Source organism: Nannobrachium achirus (assembly GCF_963921795.1).
Source record: "Nannobrachium achirus genome assembly, chromosome: 22".
NCBI lineage: Eukaryota > Metazoa > Chordata > Actinopteri > Myctophiformes > Myctophidae > Nannobrachium > Nannobrachium achirus.
Genome location: NC_137829.1, coordinates 4,391,362 through 4,414,897, shown reverse-complemented (window position 1 = coordinate 4,414,897; position 23,536 = coordinate 4,391,362). Strand labels below are relative to the sequence as shown.

Here is a 23,536-nt window from a genome sequence, read left to right as displayed (position 1 = left end):
TAGCAGATCTACAAGCTACAACGCCTCGCAGCACGAGGCGTTGTGAGCTTGTAGATTGGCTATTTTTGGCAAAGAGTTTTGGTGTAGAGGAGAAAAGAGCAGACTAAGTACAGAGTGAAATGTCAAGTGGTTACATATCTCACAAATTCACATGAATCCAAAATATTACACTGATGGTTGTGCTGTCAAACGATGAAACTATATGGAGTCTGGGGGTCCCTGCTTCATTAATCTCTCAGCTAAGGGGTCCTTGGCCTGAAAACGTTGAAGACCCCTGATGTAGTGCAACTCATCCTGCCCTCCCTGCTGCCTGCATTTATGCCTCTCAGATGTTGGATCGGCCTTCATCCTCCTCGACCTGCCATAGATTCCTCTCTGCCTCAATCCATTTTCCTGTACCTCATATCACTTTCCTGCCTCCCTTGTTTGTAGACAGGCTCGCTTAACTGATTTTGGGTTTAAGCTTGGCTGCCATCCCAGACTACCCCCCCCCCCCCCTCTCTCTTTCTCCATCTCTCTCTCTCTCCATTCATCATCCCTCTTTCCTTTCGTTCTAATCATCTCAGCTCCCTCTCAATCTTCGGGAGGATTTTGAGGTGATATTGATCCACTTGTGAAGATCGACAGCATAAAATACAGTACATGAATGTATTTGCAGGACACATGTATCACTCACCACCAGACCAGTGAATGTATAGGCTAATTTTTCTTGTGCTGTTTTTCCCCCACCTACTTTCATTCACCCATTCATTTCTGTCTCATGTCTTACCCCCCCCCCCCCTCTTTCTGTCTCTCTCTCTCTCTCTCTCTCTCTCTCTCTCTCTCTCTCTCTCTCTCTCTCTCTGTCCTCGTCTGTTTCTATCTAGGTCAGAATAGATAATTGTTGCCGCAGACCTGCTGAGAGACCTCGTGCAACCTTCTGAGGGCGAGAGGAGCAGCCTGGCACAGTGACAGACGAATTGCCTTCTGGACATACAGCTGACTGACATTATCCTTACCACCTCTGGCTGGGCGGGGAATTGATCCTCGCGGGGGCCGGCCACATTACACACGTTGGTCTTAGAAGAGCCCCTCCCGCACTCCTTTCTCCCGTTCCTCCAGTCGGCTGAGTCAACCCTCGTGTCATTCTCCCATTTTGGCTGACATTCCCCGCAAAGAAGAAGCCACGGACACGGTTCAAAAGCCCTGTCCATTCCAAACCTCGTCATCACTCAGGGGCTTATTCAGGCAATGAAAGTTGGTCACGTTACTTGATAACTCAGCGTCATCTGTTACTTGACTGGCAACCATACACATTTTGTTTTTTTCCTTTTTCTGAATATTCGGTCATTTGGTCACCTCCATCGGCTGTCCTGTGGCGTGTGCTCATTCAACGTCATACCTCCTGTATGCTGGTGGTGAGGCAGAGATGACGGCCCACCTCCTCGTCCCCGTTTCATTAAGCCACCTGATCCAATTGTAACCAGCCGCCCCGCCAGCAGCACATTCACACCAGCAGACTCCTGTGAGCGGAGGCCGGCCCCTGGCTACAGGCATGATGGGGGACGGGAGTTGGGTGTGTTTGAGCCCAGCAGAGTTCTCCCAGCTGCAGAAATACAGCGAGTGTAAGTAATGATGATCCTAAAACTTTACCTAACCACATTAAAGGAGTAGTTCACCCCCAAAATGACTTTTTTTTCCTATTGATTAGTCACACCATGGAGACTAGAGTTCAATAATATTTTTTGGTTTTTGTCACATTCCTAAGACAAACATTTGATTCAAGTAAATTTACCCCCATTGATTGCGGATGGGGACCCATTTCGAAACGGGTCCCCATCCGGAACGAATGGGGGTAAATTTATTGTTATCACATTTTTGTCTTAGGAATGCGACAAAAAACTAAAAATATTATTGAACTCTAGTCTCCATGGCGTGACTAATCAATAGAAAAAAAGTCATTTTGGGGGTGAACTACTCCTTTAACCCCAATATGGGAACCCATTAGAAAAAAAAGAAGAAAAAAAACAAAACACAGCGCCCTCTGCAGTTTTTTTTCCCCCTTTGAATTTGCCTCTGGGGCACCAGCCAATAGAATATTGAAGACTGGATGTTGGCCTGTCCTCAGCCCTCCACTTCCGGTCCATGTGTCTTTGTTTACATTCCTAACATTCCTAACTCTACATGGGCGCTGCCAACAGATTCAGCTGCAGAGCTCTGATGGTATTTTTATACGGATATGGTCCCGTCGTTTTGGTGTCGTTACCAAAACATGTATCGCGTTTACACCTCATATTGGTTCGTATTGTCCGTAGGGTTGGTGTGTTTACAACACATGAATTCACGCAAAATGCTGGAGACTTCCTTTTCCTCCACCAAAGAGACTACAAGAAACTCTTTCCAGCTCCTAGCAAACTGGCAGTCTGTGGCATTTAGTGGCAAACTTGGCTTTTAAAAGTCGGGCGACGGAAGATTGCATTCGGACGAGATATCTGTCACTTAAGTGAGACTGGTGCAACTCCGACAGCAAAAATCAACACGTCGCGACCTGCGACGTGTCTCGAGGTGAGACCTGCTGCGCTGTAGGGGGAAGTGTAACTCAGGCTTACATATTATAGTCTATGAGGGCTTTTCAGAGACAGTGGCAGCCCCTCCCGTTCTAGCAGAGACAGCGTGTCGCTGTGTGTCTCTTTCCCCCCATAGCTTGGACGAGCACGTTACCATGGGTTACCATGGTCGAGCTAAACTGTCCTGTCATTGGCCGTTACCATGGCCACGGTTAGCCAAAAATAATAAAAATCATACCCAGTTATGAGTTAATTTCATTAAGCGTCCTGCGAAGCTTGGCTAATGAACCAAGTGTAGGACATACGTAGATACTGTACGTCGTACATACATACATACATACATACATACAGACAAAGTCAGATGTAGGACCGGTTAGCACTGGTCAAATAATACAAGATCATTGTAGTTGAAGTATCAATAGGCTCTATGCATATACACCATTTTGTTCTACTTCCGGGTGTCTTTCGACTTCCTTCACAGGTGTTACCGATGATACTAATGAAGGGTCTGTTCCATTCTGGTCAAACAGAGTCAGGGTGCTGATATTGTGCATGTTGGCTCACTGGAAACACTCTGCTACACCAGTGGTTCTCAAAGTGTCCTTGAGTGGGTTCCAAATGTCCCCATACAGGTGTGTAACTCTGACAGTGTACAAATGGAAGCATTTGATTCCATTTGTTGATTCCATTTGTACAGAGTTATGGGGGTCCTTGAAATTAAAGAACCACTGTACAATAAATCAAACAGACCCTTCATTAGTATCATCAGTAACACCTGTGAAGGAAGTCGAAAGACACCCGGAAGTAGAACAAAATGGCGTATATGCATAGAGCCTATTGTTTGACTTACTATGTGACATGCATGACGTTGTGTCGGTGTTCTTTTGTTCATATAATGTATGTGCATACTGACATGATATACTGTAGTTCCCATTGGATGATGTAAGTTTGACGTCCCACACTTAGCTCATTGACCAAGCTTCGCTGGACACTTAGTGAAATGAACACATAAAAGGCACTGATCACTTGACAATAGGTGTGATTTTAATTTTTTTATTGTGAAGGTCGCAGTTTACCATGAGAAATGTCACAGCTTGTCCGCGTGTAGACGTGAAGCCATGTGTGTGTACATATTTTTACAGTCTATGGGTTGGTTCCCTTGACACATCACTGTGACATCACTGGTGTTATCACACGTGACATCACCTATGTAAAAGTTCATATGCCCATATATGAAGATCACTGATGTCATCGATATATATCACTGGCCAGATGGCCAAGACATGGCCCATATCTGTGTGGCTAGTTCAGATATAGGGATCTCCATGTATGGGCATCAAATATATTGTATGTTGTGATGTCATGGGAACAACGTTAACAGAATCCCTTTTTTGGCCGTATATGGAGATCCCTGATGTCATCAATATTAAGCCCATATCTAACAGGACTTCATATGGGAATGCCCATATATGGAGGAAGACAGCCCATATCTGTGCGGCTGATTCAGACAGGGATCTCCATGTATGGGCATAAAAGGGATGTACTATATACAGTACATGGATCTCCATATGGTACGGTAACTGGTCCGGTATACATCACTGGCTATATGGCCAAGAATTCACCCTTTGTCAAGTCCCGCCCATTGTCCTGCCCCTCTCCACACCCATTGGTTGCTTTGACTTGGAGGGACATTCAGTAGGACATTCCATCCACTGCCATGTTAATTCAGTTGCAGCATAGTGAATCAGCATGTTTTTAAATGTTTTTATTTCTCCAAAAATTATGTTTTAGCTAATTCAACATAAAAAAGGCGGAACCAAGGCGGGACAAGGCAGATAGAGCCTGCTGGTTGGTCAGTCAGGGACCAACCAGGAGGCTAACAAAGGGTGAATTGACGAGACCTTGCCCTTTAGGGCGAGGTTGCATGTCGCCCTGAGGCGTCTTACTAGTTTATATAGTGAATAGACTCGAGACACAAATCCGGGTCCTCGCAACTCACAGAGCATGTGGTCCACTTGATGACCTTCACATGATCTAGTACGTAACAGAGCAGTTGAAGCTCAAGGGAGTAAGCAAACTCTTACATTATATGTTCAAATAGGAAACATATATTAGCACAAGGAAAACAAACAGAACACTCCTATTTGTCATGAGACTTATTAGTGCCGTATACCGCAGTATATCTTTCCTTCAGAAGCGATTGGTTGTAAATGCAAATTGTAATTTTGATATAGACCTTTTCAGTCTTACACTTTGTAACTTGATGGATGAGCCTCTTACTCTGTCATTTGGCTCCCCGGCGATCAATATTTGTTAGGCAAAACAGCATCTGTCTTCAGGCTTATAGTGTGTTCACTCTCATTGTGGACTGTGAATACAGGATTTCACTCTTACACAAGCTATTCAGCCAAGCACAGGTGGGAATGGATGGGTGTACGTACGCACACATGCACACACTATCTCTCCGCACACAGGCACACACTATCTCTCTCCCTCTCTCTCTCTCTCTCTCTCTCTCTCTCTCATGCCGCTCTCTCTCTCTCTCTCTCTCTCTCTCTCTCTCTCTCTCTCTCTCTCTCTCTCTCTCTCTGCAAAGGCACATGAATATATGAGGGTGAAAAGAGGGAAAATGAGAGAAAGAAAGAAAGAAGAGAAAACATATTATTTGTATTTTTCTTAAACCAAATATTGTTAACCCACAGCAAGACATGTTGATTGACAGCAGACTAGGGATTTCCTTAGTCGACTGAAAGCCACCCATGACCTATTGAGCTTGGTGGGTCTGTGTATTATTGTGTGTTTGTTTGTACAAGATGGTACATTCAGTTCTTACCTCAGTCGGCAAAAAGAAGAAAGGGTTTCTTTTCAGATGATACTTTTCTATGATTACATTCTGTGGCTTGTTTTGTCACATCGAGGCCCTCAATACTTTATGGGCTCATCGTGATCTTGGAATTGTAAGTAGGACTACGGGGTAGTGGAACACTTTTTAACTACAGCAATGTGTAGAGAATCTCAATGTCAAGATCTCAATGTCTAATTAGTCGACCAGTCAACTATGAGGGGTCAGCCCTAAATCAGACAATGAGCTATTGCCTTCGGAGAAGTTAAGCTAGTTTAAATTTATAGTGGAATACTTTTACAAAATCGTTGTTAAATTATACAACTATTTTGTCAAATTTTATTCACTGAGCATATTTCGGTCCAATGTGAAAAATAAACTTAACCTGAGGAAAGGGGAGGCAAAAGTACATAGAAACAGAGATAAACAAATATAAATAGGTACACGTCAGTTTGTGTGTAATATGATGGGGCCTGTAGACTGGTGGCATAGACACGACAGCCATTTTACATCATACTCCCACTCCCTGTTGAGGTGAGAGCATAATTGCGGACAGCAGGCCATGTTCTCTTCTTCTTCTTCTTCTTCTTCTTCTTCTTCTTCTTCTTCTTCTTCTTCTTCTTCTTCTTCTTCTTCTTCTTCTTCTTCTTCTTCTTCTTCTTCTTCCCTTTCCCTTCAGTGTAATGTATTGATGGTAACAAAACATAATGTTCAGCTTCTCCCCTTCTCCCCTGCTTTCTCCGTTGCCGTAAATGTGGTTTCTTTGCCACTTCTTCGAAAATATTTAGGCTAGATTAGATTGTTACTTCAATTCCTCACTGTCTTGTAAGTGCTTTGATGGTAATAATACAGTTGGTGAATTAAAGTTGAGATATTTATCTGAATGAAGATTAGTGTGATGTTAGCATAAACCTTTACCTCATCTCAGTAATTTTGCAGGCTAAGGCGTGGTGTAGAATACCACGTGGTCTAGAAATGAAGGACTGCTTTATGCTTTGTCGTATGACTGTGTCGCTTGTCAAACGTTATCATTTTCAGCTAGCGACACGGTTGTATAACAAAGTGCAAGTTAGTCTCCTCCTTGAATATAAAGTAAATTGTTGTTGTTGCTGAAGTATTCTAAGCTCTGTTTGCACCTGTGTGAAAGTGTGTGTGCATGCCCCATGTGCACATAGGTGCATGTGTGTATGTGCTAGACATTAGGGGTGTAACGATACATTTTAATAGCGATTCGATACATATCACGATACATGGTTGACGATACGATACATGGACGATATTGGTTCATTCATGGCGATACGATACGATTCGATTTAATTATTTAAAATCGATATAGTAACTATTTAGCAAAGAAATTAAATCTGTGTGAAAGGTGTGGATAGTGCAGGTTTTTAAGGGAAACTAGTATTATTATGGATATAAATAAGTAAACACAGTGATTATCTGCCAAATACATGGACTTTGACAAACCTGCACCTTGACAAAAGACATGAACCCAGAGATTACACACATTTATCGATAGACCAGTGTAGCAATATGGAAAGGAAAAGTAATTAAACCCCTCCTTTTCATTTTTAAATACAATGCACAAATAGGTAGTATCGATACAATTGATTCTTTGCACTGCCGATTCGATACGATACAAAATAAAACGATACGATTCGATTTTAGCCCTTTTCATTTCGATATACTTCGATTTTTTAAGTTAAAAACGATATTTCGATACAGTTACTATATTGTTACACCCCTACTAGACATCCATGTTGCTGCTGCTGATTTGTCTTGCTATGAGCTACTGTGATGTTGGGAACGTGGTGCTGTGTGTGTGTGTGTGTGTGTGTGTGTGTGTGTGTGTGTGTGTGTGTGTGTGTGTGTGTGTGTGTGTGTGTGTGTGTGTGTGTGTGTGTGTGTGTGTGTGTGCGTGCGTGCGCGCATGGGTGCATGCATGCATGCATGTACATTTCAAGGCTGCTCAACATCACCTCTCTGGTCACCCAGCTGTATTGCAGGCCAAGCTACAGACACGCATAGACGCATACACACACGGTCACGCTAAGGAGACGGTGTGACCACCGGTCAAAAATAAATACAAAATAAAAAACACAGTGAGCTTCATGACTCGCTGTTCCACCCATGCACCGTTTGGGAAGTTACTTGTAGTGATATCCAATGATAGGGTGTCAATTATTTGGCCACGGCCACTTCCAAAGCATCACATCTTGCAGTCATTTTTCCTCCCCAAGTCAACACTACAGAACTACTATTTGTGAGAACGTGCAGCAACATTACAGTCAGGCTGGTACTTCATTATTATTATTATTCATTATTAATATACATTTTTTTTATAATTGTATTATATTAAAAGAATACTGGGCAGGCATTGTACACAGTTCATCACTATCGAAACAATGAAACAATGTAGGTCACTGTGCGAGTGTGCGTGCATGCGTGTTTGTATGCCTGTGTGAATCTGCGATCTGTGTGTCTGATCCATAATGGGTGTTAGTATGCTGTAGGGGTTAAAGGTCCATCATAAAGCCCTACAACTACTTAAGACCCTCTCTGCTCCATCACATCATGGCTTTTAACAGCCTGTGTAGACTGTAGACTGTAGACTGCCAGCCTAATAGACCAGCCATTCCTACCTCTTTGGCTTTGCTCTTCCTGTAAAAGATGAATAATCCATCGCAAACTAACAACTGCCGATGACTTGACCTTGTTTGGTGATTACGTGCCTCTGCGCTTGCTACGGCTGACTCCAACCAACCCCCCCCCCCCCCATGGGGTGTACAGACTGTACACGTGGGGACCCACCCTCCCTGTTGTTCCTATCATCGGAGGTCCTGAGTCATTCTGAATATGTAATGGAGGGCAAAAAAAACAACAACATGAAAGATTTAAAAGGCTTAAAAGCTGCTGAGCACTAAATAAAATGAGGTTATCTAACAGGCTGCCCCGCCTAGAGATGATTATGACAACTAATATGATTGCTGAAACTGGCTCTTTTAAGGTGGAGCATGTGCGCACCTAGTGTTGTAAAGTAACTAAGTACTTTTACTTAAGTACTGTACTTAAGTACAATCTTGAGGTATCTGTACTTTACTTGAGTATTTCCAATTTCTAATACTTTTACTTCTACTCCACTACATCTTGAATCCAAATATTGTACTTTTACTTCTCTACATTTTTTAAAAACCTTAGCTACTAGCTACTTTGCAGTTGTACATTATAATATAAAAAAACTAAGGCTGGGACTTTAACTGATTAATTGCGATTAATTAATTACAGAAAATTAACGTGATTAAAAAAATTAACACATTTTAATCGCACTTAGTTTTTGCACCACAGAACCTTCAGTTTCGGGCATATCGATCATAGCGATGCACCAACCAAGAAGAGACAACAAACGCAAAGGGAGAAGTAGCTGATCAGAGTGCTTTGCTTGGCCCAGTGGATGCGAAATTTAGATTTAAAAAACTCACTCGTTGATTCACTCGTACAACAAAATGTGTTTTACTTGAAACAAAATGCTTTTCAGGTCAAATATCGATGTGCGATTAAAATGCGATTAATTGCGATTAATTAATCACAGAGCCTGTAATTAATTAGATTAAAAGTTTTAATCGCATCCCAGCCCTAAAAAAAACATATATTAACCACTTTAGCCTTATTTTATCCCTTGGCTATTTGAAAATAGCCGATCTACAAGCTCACAATGTGTTGCGATGCGACGGATTGTGAGCTTGTAGATCTGCTATTTTCAAACATTTTGTACTTTTACTTTTGGCACTTTAAGTACATTTTGATGCCAATACTTTCATACTTTTACTCAAGTACATTTTGAATTCTGGACTTTTACTTGTAAGGGTGCCCTCACACCAAAGTACCTCTGAGAGTGGAATCCGCGTTCCGCCAATGCATTTCAATGAGAGTGAAGCGGTTTCATGCCAGCAGAGGATTTCTGCAAAAAACGCTCCCTTCTCACTGAAATGCATTGGCGGAACGCAGATTCCACTCTCATAGGTAATTTGGTCTGAGGGCACCCTAATGGAGTATTTCTATAGTGCTGTATTGATACTTTTACTTAAGTATAAAATGTGAGTACTTTTTACAACACTGTGACCTGTGTGTGTGTGTGTGTGTGTGTGTGTGTGTGTGTGTGTGCGTGCGCGCGTTCATGCTCAGATGTCCATAATGCTCTTTGCATTTATACATAGAATATGCAAATACATGTATGACATATGATATTATGATGGGTCAGTGGGGTTATAGTGTTCAGGATAGAGAGCATATGACGTGTGTGTTTTTGTGTATGTGTGACAGGGAGATTAGCATCTAAAGCGGTAGAACACGCATTGTCCTTCCACAAACAATTCCTGCTGATGGTGAGTCAGAGGCTCTGCTCCATCGATACAACACTCCCTCTCCTTCTCCGTAAGGGAGAGGGGTTCATTCTCAATGTTTTACCGATAGATCAATGCAGTCTGCATCTTTTTTTTTTTTAAGATTTGTTTTTGGGCTTTTTTATGCCTTTATTTGATAGGATAGTAGACTGACAGGAAATGGGGAGAGAGATGGGGAATGACATGTGGCAAAGGTGGTCCGGATCGGGAATCGAACCGACGACGCCAGCAGGCATCATAGCCTGGTATGTGGTATGCGCCTTGACCACCAGGCCAGCGGGCGCCCCCAGTCTGCATCTTTTTCTGCATCTTTTTATGTTCTTAAAGCTGCACTATTTAACTTTCCTCTTCTACCCTGGATTTGGACCCGGTTCCCTGCGCTGAAGTGCTGAAGTTTTGAGCTAATAGAGCCTGCCTGCTTGTTCAGGGGATAAATTGAATCTTGACCATAAGGTCAAAATTCTTGTCTAGGTGAGATATGACCTTTGACACAATCTAAATGTCTCAATAGAAGAGAAGGGAGACAAAATACAACTGCCCCAATTGTATAAGTTGTCCTCTATTAACATACTCTACCATATTGATTGGACACAATTGCATGTTATGAAGTTAGTTTAAAAGTGCATCTTCAAGTATAATTTTGTCTGAAGAATGACAGCTACTGACTGTTTGAGGAAATAAGATCAGATAAGATCTGAACCTTTATTGGTCACCGGAGTGAAATTCAGGTGTCATAGCAGCACCAGCAACAAGGCTAAAACAATAGGAAAAGTAAAAAACACAAAGATATTTTAAAAGGAGATTCAAGCTTAGATTCTGGCACTAAATATAGTATGAATGGAATGGATGGATGAATGAATTTTATTTTGCCATTGAACACAAGTGTACAGCGGAAATTTTTATCAACAATGAATATGTAAAGTCTCTCACCAATAAATTAATTTGCATATTTGTACAGATACAGAATACAGATTATATCTTATTATATAAAACAAATGTCAATAGTCAGACAGGTTTACAGGTGGGTCTTAAAGGGATAGTTCACCCAATAAATAACTTATTTTCTATTGATTACTCACCCCATGGAGACTTGAATTCTATGGATATTTTTGTTTTTGTTTTTGTCACATTCCTAAACCCATAATTTGATGTCCAGCAGTGGTTCCCTATGGAGACACAAAGAGCCTGCTTTGTTCCCTATGGAGACACAAAGAGCCTGCTTTGTTCCCTATAGAGGCACAAAGAGCCTGCTTTGTTCCCTATGGAGACACAAAGAGCCTGCTTTGTTCCCTATGGAGACACAAAGAGCCTGCTTTGTTCCCTATGGAGACACAAAGAGCCTGCTTTGTTCCCTATGGAGACACAAAGAGCCTGCTTTGTTCCCTATAGAGACACAAAGAGCCTGCTTTGTTCCCTATGGAGACAAAGAGTCTCCTCAAATTATTGGCTTAGGAATTCGACAAAAACTGAAAAATATCTTTGAATTCAAGTCTCCATGGGATGAGAATTCGATCGAGAAAAAAAACACATTTTGGGCTGAACTATCAGAACATTTAAGTTCTCATAATGTGGGACAACCTGGGTTGTGGATTTTGTGGAAGTAATTTATTTGTATAAAATTCAGAGGCAAGTCAGAGTGCTTTACGTGTTAAGAGGAAATACAATAAGTTAATAGAACAACATTGCAGTTCAGAAGAAAAAAAAAACTCGAAAGTGAAAGGCAATGGCAAACTGAAAGGTATTCAGCTTTGACTGTAAAAACTGAGATTTACATCAGTCCTGCAAAATCCCACAATATTCCCAAAAACATAAACAGAAGCACAGAAGGAGAGATTGCAGCACCATGGACAGCGTCATGCTGGGCTGGGCTTGGTTTACTGCTTGACAGACAGTAGGTTAAGATTAAATGGATGCGTATTGCCTACCTGTCAGTAACAATGTTTCCAAATGATGTTGTCCTCCTCTGCATTTTTGCCATAATATAAAAATGCTTTATAATCCCCTGCTTTGATTTTCTATTCAACATCGTTTGCTGATTCCATGCTGTGCTATTCCATGCGGCAACGGTACTGTACCCACACTGTGGCATGCTTCAGGTGCGCTACATCCAGTTTATTGTGAGACTTTGCAGGACTGCAGTTTTTTTTATTCGAGCGCCGATATTCCCGTCTGCAGCTATTTAAAGAATACCCTCTCCTGTAAGATTTGTGGATCCTGCAGGATCCCAATCCCAATAAAGGGACTCTAGTTTAGGTGGTTAAGAATCCCAGTGTACACTACTTCTAAGAAGCTTTTCTTTTATATCGTAACATAAAAAGAAGAAGGAGGGTATTTGACTCTTCTCTGTTTTCCCTCCTCAGACTCCACAAAGAAGCTCAAGGATGTACTGGAGGAGTTTCACGGGGAGGGCATTCTTTCCAAATACAACCCAGAACAGGTAACCACACTGCACTACTGCTTTATCCTACTAAAGACATCGGTGCCAATTTGACTTTACCCATTTTAAACTCTCAGGGCTCTATTTTGATTGTCTTAAGTACCAGCTCTTATGCCTTAACTTAAAGGCCTGTCCATACTGTCTCCGACCACCAAACCTTTCGTCGGAAAGGTCCAGTTCAACTACAAAAAGATGTCACTCGCATCCTCTGAAAAGCATTACCCCAAATTAGAGTTCGGAAAGCTGCACGTCGGAAAGTCTGAACTCTCTGACGAAAAGTTCGGTGGTCGGAGACAGTATGGGACAGACCTTTGAGTTGAGGCATAAGAGCTGGTACTCAAAATACAGCCCTCAAAGTCAAATGAACACTACAGATGTAGCTGTGTGTGCTATCCTTTTTTATATCTTATTCAATATAATGTCTGTGTTGTTGTCTTGCTCCCCCCACCCAACCCTAACCACAGACAACAGCAAAGGTCATTGTAGTTACAGTACTAAAACAGGTGGTGCTGACTTGCTTGCTGTCTTGTTGATGGCCCTGCAAGCCCCTTATGCTTCCCAACAACCTCAACCATCATTTTCTGTCTCCCCTCTCTCTATTTTATACTCCTTCTTTATTACCGTGAACTCCATCCCCTTCTCTATTCTGCCGGGTTTTTTTTCCCCCTCTTCTTCTTGCTTTCCTAAACCTCGTGTTTATCTCTCTTCTTTCCCCATCCCAACCAAACTGATCTATGTGATCTTCTTTCAGTTCCTGTCTTCCCACTCTGCCTTCTTTATTATCACCTCCGCCCTGCTGTAAGCGTCTCCTCCTCTGTCTCTGGGTGGACATGACTAACAGTCTGCCTGGAGGTTTGGCGCCATAGGAACCAGTCAGACTCAGGGGTGGGTGGGTGGGTGGGGTGGTCATGTGGTCCGTCTCAGACTGGACTCTGACCGGGCACCCTAGTGACAGCTGTGTGTGTGTGTGTGTGTGTGTGTGTGTGTGTGTGTGTGTGTGTGTGTGTGTGTGTGTGTGTGTGTGTGTGTGTGTGTGTGTGTGTGTGTGTGTGTGTGTGTGTGTGTGTGTGTGCGCGCGTGTGTGTGTGTGCGTGTGCATGTGCATGTGTGTGTGTGTGTGTGTGAGCGCATATGCATCATACTTTTAATGAATCATCAGTCCATGGTTCCAGCTCTATGGGAATCTAGAACCCAGGTAAGTTTGGCATTGCCCCCTGTCAACAATGACAGGCCCCGAGTGCCGCGCTGCAAGCTTGTAGATCTGCTATTTTTGAAAAGTCGTGAATATGTACGTGCAAATCTTTGAATACAAATTATGTATTTTTTAAGTGAACATTTGTAGCTCAAATTTTGATTCTGGGGGGTCCCTGGAACTAAATATTTTGAGATGGTGTCCGTGGCCAAATACATATCATTTTGGGGGTTCTTCACATAAAAGAGTTTGAGCACCACTGACATAGAAACATAATAAAAAAAAAGAAAAGAAAAAAAAAGACACATTTTCATGATTTTTCTAAAATAGCAGATTGCCGCGCTGTGAGCTTGGATATCTACTATTTTTCAATCGTTAAAGTACCCAGGGCCCAGAATTTGGTGTGCCACCCCTGATTACGCTGCTCTCCTTCTCCTAGCTCTGTGGCAGGTGGTAGGAATGATGCTCTCCTTCTCCTAGCTCTGTGGCAGGTGGTAGGAATGATGTGTTGCTGCTCTCCTTCTCCTAGCTCTGTGGCAGGTGGTAGGAATGATTACGCTGCTCTCCTTCTCCTAGCTCTGTGGCAGGTGGTAGGAATGATGTGTTGCTCTCCTTCTCCTAGCTCTGTGGCAGGTGGTAGGAATGATGTTACGCTGCTCTCCTTCTCCTAGCTCTGTGGCAGGTGGTAGGAATGATGTGTTGCTCTCCTTCTCCTAGCTCTGTGGCAGGTGGTAGGAATGATGTGTTGCTGACATTTGCCATAGACAAGACATTTCACTATTTTCTCCCATTTCAATAAACATCTATTTAAAATGACAGAAACAGGCAGAACGTCGATGATAGACACAGGATTGAATCATGACGCGTGTCATCATTGGCGGATTCTCTCCCTAACATCGGAGGAGCAGTCAACAGTGTATTTCTTCCAGTGATTGACGAGTGACAGGGAAGGAGACAGAAAGAGGCTAAATATTTCAACCGTAGGAGTTCCCCAGGTGACAGCTGATAGCTAGATCTCCTTCAGACCTGACAGGTTTATGTTTGGATCATTCAGTCAAGCTCATTTGGGAGCCCAATTGATCACGAAAAAAAAAAAATTATAATAAAAAAGAGTCTTTGTTGTCTCCCGTGTTCTAACGTAAATAAGCCATCCCATAAAATGTTACTCGGTACTCAGGAGACATATTATCTAGTGCTCAAGCTGCCATTGTGTTGTCGGTGAAATCAACATACTAAACTTTTTGGCACATGACGGAACTCTGTGCCAAAAAAATAAATAAAGATTAAATTAACCATGGAAATGTGTCATCGTTGCCCTTGCAGGAGATATTTGTGTCCTGGCAGCCTGTAACTGTGGTCCAGTGTGCTGGCTCACGGACAAGCATGGCCATTACTGAGGATTCTGTCATTACAAATATACACTCTGGACCAATTTCATAAATGCCTGTGAAATCTGTCTGGGTGCACCTTGGTCAAGGAAAGGTATCAAGGTATCAAGAACTCAAAACATGCTTTACTTTGGCGTGTTTGCATTTAGGAATTTGAGTGTTTTGGTCGAGCAACACCTCGCACAACACTTTGTTGTCAAGCATAAATTAGGCTTAAAGGACAACTTTGTTTTTTTTACAACAAGGGTTCATATTTTAGATTATAATTAGAGAAAAGAAAAGATGAGTATAAAAAATGTTTTAATTTACTGCTTTCTATTGTTTTAGCGATTTTAGTATGTTGATTTCAATGGGTGGGGCATGCAAGTGGCTAAATATCTCTTTTTAGACACAATAAGCCGGCAATTTCTTTGTTACTATTTACACCAGCAGACTTATGGGGGGCATAAGTCACATCTGCCCATGAAAGATTGCGGTGCATCTTGGGAATGGGCTTATTGTGTCTAAAAAGACATATTTAGCCACTTGCATGCATGCCCCCAATCTGGGGGCATGCGTGCAAATCAAAATTGTTAAAATCACTAAAACGATAGAAAGAAGTAAATGAAAATATTTTGACACTCATCTTTTCTTTTCTCTAATGACTCTAAAATATGAACCCTTGTTGTAAAAAAACAAAGTTGTCCTTTAAGCCTAATTTATGCTTGACAACAAAGTGTTGTGCGAGGTGTTGGTCGACCAAAATATATTTATTTATATACCGTACTTTCAGCTTAAAATAATATTTGCAATCGTATCGAGTGAGATGTCACATGACATTTTGCCACCAAAGCATAAATCAGTCGTTAAACTGCATGTACACATACATTATCCAGGTCAACACAGGCTTGCTGTGGCATGCTTTTCTAATTCTAGACATCTGTTAGACTTTCCTGTAGAGAATGGTTCAGTCTTTTCTCTCATATCCCTACCTTTTAAGGCAGGGGTAGGCAACCTTAGGCACGGGTGCCAACAATGGCACAGGGGAGGGTGATCACTGGCACACTGTCAGAAGTGTGAGAGAGAGGGTTTTTATTTTAAAATCACATGTTGTTTTAAACGTGGTCAATTAAATTAAGTCACATAATTTGCACAAATTACATCCTGCACATAATTCTACATTCACTAAAACCCTGAACTTGGGGGAGGGAGATAGGTGGGTTATTGCTTGAGTCTAATGATCATTATAACAATTTCCTGACACTCAAAATGTGTCTGAATTTGTGATGGCGTGTCATTAAAATGTATGTTGACATGGCACACTGACTATCTAGAAAATAAAAACATGGCACTTCATTTCAAAAAGGTTGCTGACCCCTGTTTTAAGGCCAAAGGATATCAATCAAATCTTGACGGAACTCTGTGCCAAAAAAAGAAATAAAGATTAAATTAACCATGGAAATGTGTCATCGTTGCCCTTGCAGGAGATATTTGTGTCCTGGCAGCCTGTAACTGTGGTCCAGTGTGCTGGCTCACGGACAAGCATGGCCATTACTGAGGATTCTGTCATTACAAATATACACTCTGGACCAATTTCATAAATGCCTGTGAAATCTGTCTGGGTGCACCTTGGTCAAGGAAAGGTATCAAGGTATCAAGAACTCAAAACATGCTTTACTTTGGCGTGTTTGCATTTAGGAATTTGAGTGTGCGTTAACCACCTGGTGTCCCTATTTTAGGCATGTCGTTTGGTGAAATTCTTCAAACATTTTCACACCTTTTCAGCAATGTTATGCAACAAAGTATAACAGAGCTTTAAGAGTTTAATGGGTTAATGTGCCTGTGCGCATGTTTTCCAAATGGGGAACAGAGTACAGTAGATGGAAAGGGTTATAGAAAGAAAATGGGCAGAGAGATTGTGTGTGTGTGTGTGTGTGTGTGTGTGTGTGTGTGTGTGTGTGTGTGTGTGTGTGTGTGTGTGTGTGTGTGTGTGTGTGTGTGTGTGTGTGTGTGTGTGTGTGTGTGTGTGTGTGTGTGTGTGTGCGCGTGCGTGCGGTGTGTGCGTGCGTGCGTGCGTGCGTGCGGTGTGTGCGTGCGTGCGCGCGTGCGTGTGTATTTCTGTTAGCATATTTCTCTCAATCTGCCATGCTACATGATGCACAGCAAATTAGAGCCTTGTGGTTTGTTTGCCAATGCCTAATATGGACAAGAGTGCAAAAGGCACAGAGGATCATCCCCACCGTGTGTGTTCTTCTGTGATGGATATAGTTTCCAAGAGCTATACCCCCCCCCCCCCCCCCCCACACACACACACACACACACACACACACACACACACACACACACACACACACACTGCACTACTTTACAGGTGTCTTTTTAAAGCAATATTAGAGGAACCAATATATTTTAAGACCTGATATGGAAAAGTGAAATAGATGTGATTATATTCTGGTATGGAGCAAAAAGGGATGTTCCTTGTGAGGACATGTTAAAAACCACTTAAAGCCTATTGAGAGGAGTCCCCCAGCCCCCAGGGCTTTATACTAGGCCCCACCTGTTTTGAAGTTCTTATTATTATAGGTTATCTTCGCTATGTTCCCTACAGAATAAGGACACAAGGGTTCAAGTGTTTTAAGTGTATCCGGGGTGAGTGCGTCTCCACACCAATGAAAATGATCCAGCAGAGGACCTCGTCAGAGCGAGAACCCTAACCACTGACACCCTTCTCCGTCAGCATAAAGTAGCTAACGACGCCCCCTTTCTCCTCCTCCTATCTTCTCCATTCCTCTCTCCTGCCTTCCTCTCTCCTTCCCTCGCCTCCTTCCTCCTCCCCTCCTGTTATTCCGACTGTTAAACAGAAGCAAGATGTTCTCACCCAAGTAAGCCACAGCCCAGTGGGCTCTGCATGCTGTGTGGTGTCTGTGTCGGCAGACTGCATGCACATTCTGTCCATACGACATGACATGACATGACATGACATGACATGACATGACATGACATTTAACATGAGCCCCGTCCCGCCAGATACCAGATGATTTCTCACCATGACAGAGGGCAAGTGTCCATGAGGTCCCATTGGGTCACGTCCACTGCTGTTATGTTCCCCGTGCGTCTGTGAGCAGGGGCAAATATCTGGGCTGTGTTTAACAGGTTATGTAGTTCCTAGGGCTGTCACGATATGACATTTTACATGACGATTAATTGTCATTCAAATAATTGGCGATTAACGATTTAATTGTGTTTTTGTCGTTGATAATTACATTTCTGTTTGGCTTTTAGGCTTTGAAGTTGCATATGGCAGATATGATACATAACCTAAACACACAAATACATTACTGACATATCTGACGACTTACTACTTAAAAAATAACATTGATAGTGGAAATGGCTGATCTACAAGCTCACAACACGTCGCGATGCGACGCGTTGTGAGCTTGTAGATCTGCTATTTCCACTATTTCTGAAATTTTTCAACATTCACGATTATGACGATTATGACAAAATAATATAATGTCAAATAATCACGATTAGACGATTATGTAATAATTGTGACAGCTCTAGTAGTTCCATAACCCTGGAATGTTGATTTGACATGTTTGTTCATCTACTATATCGTTGTAATCGGGTGTTAACTTTGTCCAAAACTGTCCGTTTGGTATTCGTCATTAAAATCTACAAGCACACAACACCTCGCACCGCCAGGCATTATGTGCTTGTAAATCAGCGAATTTAACCGGTTTTGTGCGACAGTCTTGTATGATGAAACAGGGCTTTACTTTACGGAAACGAAACGTACAGATTTGAAACTTGGAGATACAATGTTTCTGCCCGACAGCGACAATATAATTCTTCTTATGCCTTCGTTCCATCAGGCCCCTGGCATCAAGTTATTGTTGTTGTTTTTTTCTTCAGGTCTTTGTCTCCATTTTGCCCTTGATTGGACAGGCTGGCTGTATGCTTTTGAACTTTTTGCTGACATTTAAACACTTCCCACAAGATAATGTTGTCTTTAAATTGAAAGTATGCTTTCGGTTTAATGACCTTAAACCATCTGTTGTCTATGCCAGTGTTTCTCAAATGGGTGTACGCGTATTGTGTACCCCTAGGGATACGCAGAGGTACTATAAGAGGAGCATGTGGAAAATAAATTGTTTTACCGTTATTTTTAATGATAAAACATTGTCAAACTTGGTGTTAACCTGCTGATCTGCTGAAGTGTTAAACCAAATTAAATCAAAAAGGTGTCTAGCACAACTGTTATAAAAATGGAAGCAATACTTACTTGCACATTATTTGAACATATGGGACATCAAATTGGGACTTAATGAGATGTTATGGCCACAGTTTAAAAGAAATCTTATTTGTAGTGTTCTATATTCTTCAAAAGGTGGGTTATATTTCATAGCATCATATCCTAGTTTATTTTCTATTTTCCAAAATGTTGTAGTCGCGTTAAGGGAATATTGAAGCCAAAAGGTTTTGAGAACCACCGGTCTATGCCATACCCATATCATTTGGAATTTACATTTGACAGAGGCTAACACTGCACAAGTATCAGCCAGGGCCATTTTAGCTTGAATCTGACAATCCTCATCGTGTATGTAGTCCTCAGTCTTCCAACAAATGTATTATCCATGATACATTGTCGTATCAAAGCTTGACCTGTGAGCGTACTGTGGTAGCATGCTGGCGTTTTCTTGACAACCCGTTGACCACCTTCACCTGTCCTTCGCAGCCCATCGACTATGAGGGCTTCCACCTCTTCATGGCCACCTACCTGGAGAACGACATCCCAGAGGAGCTGTGTCAGCACCTCTTCACCTCCTTCAAGAGCAAGACAGGAGGAGGCTGCTCTCCTGATGTGTCCCGTGCAGGAGCAGGCATGCTGGGTAGGCACGTTGACATGCTGCGCCCACAATGTGTTCATGTCCACTCTCTTACACTAAACTAAAGCCCCTTTTCCATGACATGGACCAAAACCACACCACTCCACACCGACCACAGGTTTTTCACTACAAGGACCTGGGTAGAGTGGCGTGAAAGTGGTACTAAACGTGGTACTAAAAAGTATCCACTCCAGAGTAGGTCTAAGCTAGGCCAAACAGGGCAATAATGACTTATCACGTGCTGATTTTCATTTAGACCACCAGGATATAGTTGTAATACATGATAATAGATTCCATTGTGTTATAAACACTATTATAATCTATTATAGTCTATAGTGTATTATAGTTATCATAGTAATACATGAATACTTTATAGTGTATTATAATCACAGTTATAATCCATTATATATCTATTATATAGTCCCCCCAGGAATCCGCGAGAAAAAAATCTTTATTCCGCGGAGAACAATCCTGATTCTGCGGAATTCTGCGGAGAACATTTCTTGATTCCGTGGACATTAAAAAACAACCTAAAATGACCAGTTATCAAGCTAAAAATTATATAGTTCTAATAATCAAGTAAAACCCTTCATGAAATAGCTACAATTAATTGTAATTAGTGGTTAGAATAATCGAATAATCATTTTTGAGAATACAAATCTAATATTAAATCTATTATTTTGAATTGCTATTGTTTTTAATAATTACTTTCTGTTGCAAAGATTATATTGTCATCCAAACCATGCCCATAGTAACCACATTGTAGAGGATAGCCTACCTACTACCTAGTATGGGTGTAATATTTATTTATTCTCTTCTGCATTAGCATTGTTATTGCCAGGACCATAGCGGCATAGAGGAACTATAGCTCAGGACACAGTTTCTGTCAGGAACGAATGTGGGACCGGACCAATACAGCGTCAGTGCAACTAGCAGGAGGGAAGCTAAGCTATTCCCCCAGGCTCTGTATGAGGTGGCCACTGATCAAACCATGTACAAATCGTTTTATAATAGTAGTAATAACTACTCCCGCCGCTCTGCTGCCACTCGCGACTGTTATTCCGCGGCCGTCAGAAAAGTCCGCGAATGGCCGAGAAATCCGCGGGTGGTCGCGAGTTCCGTGAAAAATTCCGTTTTCGCGGAATCGCGGATTCCTGGGGGGACTAATTATAATTAGGATAGTTGTTATACATATTTATATTGTATTATAATCACAGTTAAAAGGGTCAATTTGTTTCTTACTAGGGGTGTAACGATATAGTAACTGTATCGAAATATTGTTTTTAACTTAAAAAATTGAAGTAGATCGAAATGAAAACAGCTAAAATCGAATCGTATCGTTTTATTTTGTATCGTATCGAATCGGCAGTGCAAAGAATCGATTGTATCGATATTACCTACTTGTGCATTGTATTTAGCATATTTAAGAAGAAATAATTAAAAGGAGGGGATTAATTACTTTTCCTTTCCATATAGCTACACTGGTCTATTGATACATGTGTGTAATCTCTGGGTTCATGTCAAGGTGCAGGTTTGTCAATATACAATGTCCATGTATTTGGCAGATAATCACTGTGTTTACTTATTTATATCCATAATAATACATGTTTCCCTTAAAAACCTGCACTATCCACACCTTTCACACAGATTTAATTTCTTTGCTAAATAGTTACTATATCGATTTTAAATAATTAAATCGAATCGTATCGCATCGCCATGAATGAACCAATATCGTCCATGAATCGTATCGTCAACCATGTATCGTGATATGTATCGAATCGCTATTAAAATGTATCGTTACACCCCTATTTCTTACCGATAGGGGTACTTTTGTGTAATGGAAAATGTAGATATCTTTATGTGGTGCGGTGTGGTGTGGTGCTAAAGCTGCAGTCGAAAAGGGGCTTTTGATTTAAAGCTGCAATCAGTAACTTATCAAAATGTAATGTTAATGTACTGTATGTTAATACAATTTAACTAGCACATCTGCAGTGGTTGGAGGTGCCAATGGCTACTCGCTATTGAAATTATAAACTGGCAGCATTAAAGGGTTACATGTAGAGTTTACAAGAGATGTGCATGATGTTGCTGGGGACCCCCTGGAAACCTCTGGGAGCCCCTGGCCCCACGTTGAGGACCACTGTTAAAGACAGGAATCTGAGGGCAGAGAAGGAGAAATCTCACAACACAGAGTCGCCATCCGGGGAGCTACCATCTTGCCCCAAAAGAGTGGAGTGTCTCAAGGAAGTCTCCCGTACCTTCTACCCTGTCCACCCTGTGGAATCGCACACTCTGGGTGACATAGCCTACACTGCCACCTGGTGGTTACTGGCTGAATTCTTTTAGCACAATGTCCTATATTTACCTCACTTTAACTGTTACAATTAGACCCCAACACTCACTATTTACACCTGATCTGTATATACTAGTCTGTGTAGAGCCGAATACAGTCCAAAGTAAACATCCAAAGCAGCGGCACAGCCTTTGTATCTTATTCCACCAGAATTCATTGTAGCCTCACTAGCCTGTAACTGGTCTCCTACATCACTGTAGTCCATTGTGGGCAGCAAGGGCATGTGGATTTATGTGATTCTTTCCCCTCTCAGCCCCAACACAATATCTGTCTCTTTAATGCCCTGTGCCGTTGACCAGACTACTCTATTGTGCCTGTGGGAGATGGTTTGGAGGTTAGAGCATTAGTTTTCCTGCTCATAAAAAAATACGTTCAGGGGATCCAGAATATTGCGTCATTTTATTTGACTGTCTTAAAGGGACAATTCATCCAACTCTCAAAGGCTTGTTTGCTAACCTTGAGAGCATTCCGTAATTTAGAGCCACTACTAGAGTGCTGTACAGACTGCTGCAGAGGTCCGTTCCCTTGTTGTCACTTTGTGTTTTGTGCAGGGTTGTCGCACCAAATTCTGGGCCCTGGGCACAAGAATTCACTGCGGGCCCCCCATGAATGTTCTTCATAGGGGGAGGGGGTTTAACCCATTTAGGCTGGTAAAACGTTATTTTGTGCTTTGACTATTGAAAAATAGCAGATATACAAGCGCACAGCGCGGCACTGAGTGCCGCGCTGCGAGCTTGTAGATCTGCTATTTTTGAAAAATCGTGAAAAGGTCTTTGGAAAAGTCTTTGAAAAACCTATGTTTCTATGTCAGTGGTGCTCAAACTTTTTCATGTGAAGGACCCCCAAAATTATATGTTTTTGGCCACAGACCCCCATCTCAAAATATTTCGTTCCAGGGACCCCCAGAAACAAGAATTACAAAAGTTCGCTTTAAAAACACATATATTCAAAGATTTGCACACTTTTTCACGACTTTTCTAGAATCTAGAAGCTCACAGCGTGCCGCGCTGTGAACTTGTATATCTGCTATCTTTCAATAGCTAAAGTATAAAATAATTAAGGCCCCTTCACTTTGGGCCCTTGTAACTCAGTCCCACTTCCCCCCCCCCCCCCCCCCCCCCCCCCTTGTGACGCCCCTGGTTTTGTGTGTATATAACTGGCTAAACCTTCCCTCACCACCAACTCTCCCTGACTGTGCCACTCTCCGCTCTCTCCATTATCCCTCAAACGTTACTTTGACGGACCCCCCAGAGGACCGGTCCATTGATGCAGGCATCTCTATACAGACCGAGGTGGCCTGTGCCCCCATTACAGGTACCGCAGAGGGAAATGATGTCATCAGGGCCATGTCATCTCAGGGGGACAGTGAGCGTAACAGCTCCTGCTTTTGTTGTCAGTGTGCTCTTGCGGTCGTAGTTGCACAAAGTTTTGTGGTATTGCTGTTCTGTGATTGGTGTTGTTCTAATGAGGTTATTATTATATATTTGTGGGTCATCTTTGTTTCTTC

General features: G+C 42.0%; 1 protein-coding gene across 1 annotated transcript in view; it reads left to right on the top strand.

Annotated features, from left to right (window-relative positions):
- Positions 1–1,534: 1,534 nt before the first annotated feature.
- Positions 1,535–23,536, top strand: part of dgkg (diacylglycerol kinase, gamma) — a gene marked incomplete at its 5' end in the record, with an annotated part of 127,305 nt that continues 105,303 nt past the window's right edge. The window contains 5 exons of the mRNA XM_080753174.1: positions 1,535–1,604; positions 12,152–12,228; positions 17,649–17,669; positions 19,526–19,679; positions 23,281–23,343. Coding sequence (XP_080609300.1) covers positions 1,535–1,604; positions 12,152–12,228; positions 17,649–17,669; positions 19,526–19,679; positions 23,281–23,343 — 385 coding nt within the window. The remainder of the gene's footprint in view (positions 1,605–12,151; positions 12,229–17,648; positions 17,670–19,525; positions 19,680–23,280; positions 23,344–23,536) is intronic.